The 8759-nt window shown below is 30.9% G+C and overlaps 1 protein-coding gene across 1 annotated transcript; it reads left to right on the forward strand.

Annotated features, from left to right (window-relative positions):
* The first annotated feature begins 2379 nt into the window (after positions 1–2379).
* On the forward strand, positions 2380–8186 carry LOC134691206 (uncharacterized). Its single transcript, XM_063551539.1, has 3 exons — positions 2380–2730; positions 5234–5398; positions 6405–8186. The coding sequence occupies exons 1-3, from the start codon at positions 2436–2438 to the stop codon at positions 6863–6865; spliced, it is 921 nt and encodes a 306-aa protein (XP_063407609.1). The 5' UTR covers positions 2380–2435; the 3' UTR covers positions 6866–8186.
* The last annotated feature ends 573 nt before the right edge of the window (positions 8187–8759 follow it).

The following is an 8759-nucleotide window of genomic DNA, read 5'->3' on the forward strand; positions in this document are numbered from 1 at the left end:
TGGCGGGTCGCCGCGGTCAGATCTGTCTTTTAGACAAATATTTACTATTTCAAATTGTACTTCGACATCACCATTTAAAAAAAAGAACAATAGCCTAAATCTAAACAAGACTGGGTATTTACGGAAACATGGAAAAGCCGAGTAAAAAGGCAAGTGACTCAGAAATGTACCCTTTTTTTTGTGTTTTTGTATTACCTTTAAACTTGTAGAGCGGGGTACTCATATTCGCCGGTACCACGATTTCTGAGAAATACAAGAAAAACGTGATATCCCCCAAAAAAATTATTGTCGAGGTTGGTTCTGTCAGTCAGATTGTCATATCACGTTTTCGCAAGTTTTTGAAAAAAATCTATATATTTTTTTTAATAAAATTTATGTATTGAAAGACGAAATCTTCTTTTATTTTTCAAATCTAAGATAATTCCTTTGAAAAAGTATTGGCATTTTTATTTGGTCCTGTCATTGTCGAGGTTGGTCCTGTCATTCTCAGCGTTGGTCAGGTCACCATTTTTTAAATTTTGAAAAAAAATCTATATTTTCTTTTTAAGGTGGTATGGGAGTCTATAATAAAAATGATAGAAGTTGTTCATAATTTGCCAAAACGTAGTATCTATTGATATATGTTGAAAAATATAATAATAATGATAGGTCACTGTGCATTTTCTCAAGCTTCAGGACGAGACACGTTTTCTAAAGTTTGTAAACAAAATCTATATTTTCTTTTTAAGGTGGTATGGGAGTCTAAAATAAAAATGATAGAATTTGTTCATACTTTGCCAAAACGTAGTATCTATTGGTATATGTTGAAAATATAATAATATTGATAGGTCACTGTGCATTTTCTCAAGCTTCAGGACGAGACACGTTTTCTAAAGTTTGTAAAAAAATCTATATTTTCTTTTTAAGGTGGTATGGGAGTCTAAAATAAAAATGATAGAATTTGTTAATATTTGCCAAAACGTAGTATCTATTGATATATGTTGAAAAATATAATAATAATGATAGGTCACTGTGCATTTTCTCAAGCTTCAGTACGAGACAAAATGACACATTTTGTATGGATTATACAGGAAAAACACCATTTTGTGATTAGAAACTAAACAAAATGATAGAATTGTTAAATACTTTAGGAAAAGATAGCTTTCAGACAATGCTTTGGGAATATCAAAAGAAAAGATAGGGTCACGTACATTATGTCCGGCTTAAAATGCCATTTGTTTAAAAAAAAAATTTACACAATAAAAAATAATCAAGATTTGCAAAAATATTAATATTTATTTTAAGTTTTATTCTTATCAATTGGTTCTTTTAAATGAAAATTCACATTACATATCTGCATTCCTGCATCAAATTTTGCTATCTTGATAGAAAATCTGGACCTTTGTTGGTTTTTTTTTTACAATCCAAGATGGAGGAAGACACCCATACCACCTTTTATCGATATATAAAATGATAAAATCTAATTATATTTTAAACCGACCGTGCAAGGGCTGTATAGCCAGTCAAGGTCGTTAAAAACTTCCATTTTGTTTATTTCAAATCCTTTGAGAAATGAAGTCCTGTTATTCGGTCCAGTCATTAGTGTAACAAGATACAAGATATAAAACAAATCGATTTTCTGAAAATTGCGTGTACTTTTATTAAATATGAACGCCTTAAATCTTATTACTGTATGCTGTTGCACTAATTTATAAGCAGTACAACAGTTACACCTATTACACCATTAAAAATCTTTTTTCTCGGGATATATCAGTTTGTATTGGGGATATTACGTTTTTCTCGTATTTCTCGGGAAATCGTGGTACCCTATATTCGTCGGGACACAATTCACCGTTTTATGATTTTGAGTCAGAGGTGTAAAAACTTCGATGATTCATGCAAGGATTTGTATAGTAAAATCTTACTCCTTGATTCATGTAATGAATGGGTGAAAAAAATGGAAGAAATATGCCGATATTAAAATTATATTTTTATACAAATATAATTATATTTAAAACTTTGACAAAATTTTGGCACTTAATACTGCAAAGAACCGGAAAAAAACAGACAACGATTTTCGGCCAATTTCCTGAATGATTTCAAAGAAAGACTGATTGCCCTAAATTTCAGTTTTCCATTCCAAATTATGTGATTCAAATAAATTATTATGCAAAAGACGTAGATGGATGAAACTAAATATGAAAACACAGATAATTTAACAAACGGTAAGCTTTTTGTAAAAGCTATTAATTGTTTGCGCATGTATTTATCAATCGGAACAACTCGGCCTTTCTGGTTGCACGAAGAAATAACTATTGTATCGAGAATACACGAATTGTGTATTTATTTTTAAAAATGTCTGGTACCCAATTCCGACTGTTCTTAACGAAACAGTTAAAACGAGAACCAGTCCGTACAGGTAAAAACAATTTGAACTCAGGTGAATCACAACAAAAATGGCGTCTGGGAGAACGAATTCTAATGCTGGAGTTGGAAGACCCAGAGGATGGATGTTCTGGGCTGCGTATGTTTTAGGAATTGCAGCTTTCTTGTTTGTTTTCATTGCCTTCGCATCGCCATATTGGTATAAATCTTGGAGTCGAGTTCACAGTCCCTTGGCGAATGTCGGATTGTGGCATATTTGTTTATCAGGATGGGTGAAGCCTTACGATCCTTCCATGAGATCCTACGTTGGATGTTGGTGGATACATTCTACATTCTTTGAAGATGTTTATGATTTGATAATGCCACGTAAGTTTGACAGATAAACAGAATTACCTGTAATTAAGGTAAAACAGATAAACAATGTTAAAGGGAGATAATCGAAGTATCCAAACCAGGAAATGATTATTGTATGTTGTTTAAAATCTCATTAGAGCTTATGTTTGTCTATTTTTATATACCATGCCGACTCTAAATAAACCATAGGGAGCTACCATTTGATTTTTATGGGGGCGGGGGGGGGATGAAAATTTTTGTCCTGCTTTTTTTTTTAGTTGTAATCTCTGTCCTTCCTTTTTATTTTTTACTCTATTCGGTCCTGCCTTTTTTTTACTAGTTTATCCTGACTTTTTTTACACAAATTGTCATCCTGCCTTTTTTTTTTACCAAATTGCTCATCCTTCCTTTTTTTTTACACAAAACTCCTGTCCTGCCTATTTTTTTCAAATTTCATCCTAGTCCCCCCCCCCCCCCCCATAAAAATCAAAAGGTAGCTCCCTTATTTATTTATTCTTCTTGTGTCAGAATTTTGAAAAATATCACGAAAAAAAATATTACCAGCATTGGAAGTTGAAACATCAACTAAACTTGCATTTCATGTGCAAGTTTGATCCTAGTCTAAGATCCCATTCACACTAGGACATGTAGGACATTTAGATCAATACAAACTACATGTACATGTAGATCAGTTTACTTAAAATCTATTTTAGGGCTAAAATGTAAACATTTTTGAAAAGATCTTCAATGGGTCTTAACAAAAACACCAAAAGCAGATTTCTCAAGTAAACTGATCGAACTTTCAATGTGAACACAAAGATGGGTTGAAATTAGAATGATTATAACGAAAATAATTTACTTAAATATTTTGTGATAAAACAAAACATGTAATTACATATATATATACATATACATGTAACATCACTGCATATCGTTGGTTCGATTTTTAATCCATATCTCTCTGTTAACAAAACTTTGCATTAATATCAAAAGGGAAAAAAAATTCTTCGTCATTGCCCAAATTTGTAAAATCTGGGTCTTTTTCTGCTGTTGATTTTTCTTTTCAGAAACCACAGAATTTCTTCAACATGTTCAAAGTTGTATCTTCCTTGCTACAGTTTTTTGTTTCAAAAGTAATCAAAACTGAAGGAATTCCAGTATGAAATTTGAACTTGTGATTCAATTTATTTGGATTGATTAAAAAAATGCTAACTAGTGTGAACAGTCAAATCATATTGAAATGGTGTCAATAAAAAAATTAGGATAACATTGTTTTACATAGGGAGTAATTTCCTAATACAGAATTTATCATGGAAATAAGCAAATAATAGGTGTTAAGTTACATGTAGCAAAATTAGGATAAATGTGTTACACTGTATGCAATTGTCCTAATACAGAATTTATCAGGTCAATAAAATTTATATCAGGTACAGTTAATTATATGAATTTTATTGGCTTGATAATTTTCCTTATTAGAATAATTGCACCTTGTATATAAACAAAAAATGTAGGTGGAATACGGTACCACCATTGATTTCCCCCAAAATATATCATTTAATAACTATATATATATTTGTTAAATTTGCACCTTTCAAAAAATTATGCAGAATTTATCTTATTTATCATATTACACCTGTAACTAGTAGTGTTGAAATCTTTTTTTTTAATAAAAGTGTTGAATTCTAACATTTAATTGCATAAAAAAAGCATAATGGATTTCTCTGTACATTTTTGTATGTATGGCAGCTGAAATAAAAATTATATCTTTCTCAGGACATGTAGACTTATGATGATGTACATGTATAGTACACCCTTCCACAATCAGAACACTGAGCAAAACACATATATATGCTGCATCTATATAGACAGTTTAAAAAGCCCAAACATCAGTAACATGACAAAATTTGAAAAAAATAAGAGTTTAAGACCAGTTAAATTTTTTTAAACCAAAGGCCCCAATTATGCTATATGTGTGTAAATACAATAAAGGAATATGAAAGAAAGAAACTTGCAGCTTTTATAAAATAACAGGCACTCTTGGGACAGGTACAATTTTACATTTAGAATGTGTGGGGTTAATAAAATGGAGAATAGAAATAGGGAATGTATCAAAGAGACCACACCGAACCAAAAAGTCGAGGGCCATCAATAGGGGCTCAATCCAGCGAGAAACTCCTGCACAAATTTGTGAGCTTTCAACCCTCGCTAACCGAGGGACTAGAACAGCACAACATAAGCATGATAATATGCAAAATAAAATTAATTTGATATGGCTTACGTTAGTCAACTGTGGTTTGCTGGAAGCACAAACACAACTAAGTAAAATATAAAAGACACAACAAACCAATCTAAAATTTTCTAAGATAAATACAGACTTTCAAATAAATTTGGCATTGTAAAATTGTTTCAATCCTTTGTACTTTTTTTGTTTGTCTATAAACATGATAAAGAATTAAACATAAACAGGATAAATGTTATCCTGAAAATATATTCTACTAGCTAAAAAAATGCAATCTTTTGAATTATCTTTCTTCAGCGTGGTTCCGAGCAGTACAAGCCTTGGTAATATTCACATTACTGTGTAACTTGGGAGCATTAGCCATACTTACAGCTTACATATGTGATATGTATGGATCACATTTCTATGACAACAGAAGACCAAAGTTATTTTTCCTCAGTAGCATTCTGTTGTTTGCTGCAGGTAAGTTTCTTATTTACTAGATTTATATAGTATGCAAATGTAAAAATGAAACTGAAGGGTTTTGTTATACAGTAATAGCTAGTACATAGATATATGAAGATGTGGTGTGAGTGCCAATGAGACAACTCTCCATCCAAATAACAATTTAAAAAGTAAACCATTATAGGTTAAAGTACAGCCTTCAACACGGAGCCTTGGCTCACACCGAACAACAAGCTATAAAGGGCCCCAAAATTACTACTAGTACATGTATATCAGAAAAAAAGGTATTTATCTCTGGATATTTGTATATTATAAAGAAATCTGGGCTTACACAATGTAATTACCATATACATGTATTGTACTCTTCCATTCTAGTACAATGTAGTAGCTACATTTGTATATATGCACTGTATTTAAATGAAGAAAGGATATCATAAACAAATCAAGACATATATTTTTGAGATGCCACACATGGTTGATATTAGTGACTTGTCCAGATAATTAAGAAATCTTACAAGGCTATCTTTTTTTGCCTTCATCCCAAAAAAGCTAAAATAGCCTTTCAAGATGTCATAATAATTTAGTTTTTTTAGTTTTTCTCCTTGAAAATTCTTTCAAAGAAAGGTCAGTTTATATTGTGCAAACACAGTAATTAATAAGAGTATTCCAAGAGATGTAAATGTAAATAAATGAAGTATGCCAAATGAAGATAAAAGTGACTCACAAGAAAAGTCTGGAGAAAAAAACTCAGAAGGAGATGGATTTTTCTAATTGCAATATTACAAATATGAAAATAAAAAATACAGAGGATAAAAAAGTAAAAGTTTGAAAATGAAGGATTAGAAATATTTTTTTGTATGTTTTCAAATGCATTACAATGTTTGCCTATATAAGTTAACCATGATAATAATTTTCTATGATTAAATGTATGGAATACAAATACTTAGAATTGAACCCCTAAGTTGCTGTAAGTACATGTATTAAAAGGAGTATTTGAATTAATTCAAGGTAATTTTCTTTCCAGGTGGTTTGGTGTTAATTGTCTCCCTTGTATTTGCTGAGAAATCTCGTGACGGATCATGGATGCCAAGACCTTGGTTGAATTATCTGTCATTTTCTTTTGGATGTAATGTCATGAGTGGTTTTGCATCAGCATTTGCAGGAATGATCATGTTCATAAAAGCCACAGATATAAGGAGAAAGCCAGACAAGAAAGAACCAGAAGGTATAGAGTTTGATGAAAAGGTGGCTCCAAGTCAGGCTAGTGGCTCAGCTTACCTGCCACCAATGAAATCTGTTTACCCTGCACCACAACGGTTGCCACCAGCAAGTTATTATTCAGGACCGCCAAGGTCACATGTGTCGTCAAGAGACAATGCTCCAAGTATTTCTAGCTCTGGATCAGTCTTCCCACCCCCACCTATGCCTGCACAACCAATGTCAGGGGCTAATGGATCGGACAAAAAGAGTGAATCTTTTGTATAATCTTATTTGGTATTGTTTCTTGTACATATTTGTAAATGGATTTTATACATATCAAAGGATAACTGTAAATATATTGTATATATAAATAAGCTTTAAGAATAGCCATAATTCTGTAAACTCTAGATCTTGTAAAGATGAGCTAGTCATATGACAAGGCTTCACACATTCTTTAACAGTCATGTCAACCTGCTTTTAATGGTAATTATTAGAGTATAAAACTTATGTGTTGATTTAACCCTTCCGATATAGAGTTATGGCTATACTTAGATAAAATAATTAAGTGCCATTTTGTATTCTCATATTTCAATTACTTATAGATTTAAAAATACCTTTTGTACACTTTATTAAAGATTGTTGTTGGAATCAAAGTTATAAAATAGAACTAAGATATTCATCAGTATTTCTCAGATTCCTTACTGGGAGTTAACTATAGCATGTAGTGCACATGTAATAAAATTTTTCAAGAGACATTATACAGTTAAAGTTTCATGCACATATAATTTGGCAATAAGTATGATAGTTTTTATGATACATTAGTTCAGATTTGATCACATTCATAACATGTATATAAAGTATTAAGAGAGTCATAAGTGGCATGATATTGACATTTATATATCATACCATTTTGTATCCAGATCACATATTCAAATTTTATTCAAACTTTTTCATGATCTGAACCATATAATATTATTAATCACCTATATTTTTTTTTTATCTGCATTGTAATGAGGAGATTCCCAAAGCAAGCAGTAGGCTTTGTTACATTTATTTCTCTATGAGGAGAGGTGAGCTTGGCTTTATACTATTTCTAGTTTTCTCTTAAGGTTTGTTTTGTTAATTTAATATAAAATTAAGCTAGATGCTTTAAAAGTTAAGAATTTAAGGACAAGTGGAGCAATATATTAATTATAATGCAAACCAGACTTTGTTTTTGTCTAGATCATTACAGCCATTTTCTGTTTTCAAGTTTGTACACATAATATTTTTTTTTTAAATGAAAATTTAAAGCAATATATAACAAACCATTAGGACATTTACAGGTGTAATACCCATGTAGCACCAGTAACTATTTTTTTTTTGCTCTTGTCTTATGTCTACATTATCAACTCAAGTTTTTTATTCACCTGTTTTTTTTCTCAACATTTAATATATTTACTATTAACATTCCAATATGTATTTAATTGCATACTTGCACACCATGTCAAAAATTTTCTGGTGATTTTACACTGTAAATATCATATATTGGACAAAACTATGTAATTATGCATTCTAAAATATATTTTTACCAATGGATCATAAAACAATAAAAATATAAAGATTTTTTCTAATTTTGATTATTTTCGTCTCAGAAATGTTGTTTTCATCTTATGATGGCTCATAATTATAATACCAGACCTATTTTTTATAGCATTTCTCTTAGTTCATGTATTTAACCCTAAACAATTAAAGATCTGTGTTTCTTATATACATGTAGTCATGTATACTAATTTCATAGACAAAGAAGATACAAAACTGGTAATCAAAACCCATAATTTAGAGAAAGATGGAAATAAGACTTACCAAAAGGATGAAGGCAAATGAACAACAGTCCTTAGATACTACACAGAAAGCTGGAGATTAAAAACACAAACACCATCAAACATGCTCAAAAGCTTATAACCACAAACACCATCAAACATGCTCAAAAGCTTAAAACCACAAACACCATCAAACATGCTCAAAAGCTTATAACCACAAACACCATCAAACATGCTCAAAAGCTTATAACCACAAACACCATCAAACATGCTCAAAAGCTTATAACCACAAACACCATCAAACATGCTCAAAAGCTTATAACCACAAACACCATCAAACATGCTCAAAAGCTTATAACCACAAACACCATCAAACA

Source organism: Mytilus trossulus, chromosome 11 (genome assembly GCF_036588685.1).
Source record: "Mytilus trossulus isolate FHL-02 chromosome 11, PNRI_Mtr1.1.1.hap1, whole genome shotgun sequence".
Taxonomy (NCBI): Eukaryota; Metazoa; Mollusca; class Bivalvia; order Mytilida; family Mytilidae; genus Mytilus; species Mytilus trossulus.

Excerpts from the sequence above, each read along its gene's own strand:
- LOC134691206 (XM_063551539.1), top strand. The coding sequence starts at position 2,436 with ATGGCGTCTGGGAGAACGAATTCTAATGCTGGAGTTGGAAGACCCAGA. Across the intron at positions 2,731-5,233 it reads TTATGATTTGATAATGCCAC|CGTGGTTCCGAGCAGTACAA; the intron begins GTAAGTTTGACA and ends ATCTTTCTTCAG. Across the intron at positions 5,399-6,404 it reads CATTCTGTTGTTTGCTGCAG|GTGGTTTGGTGTTAATTGTC; the intron begins GTAAGTTTCTTA and ends TTTTCTTTCCAG.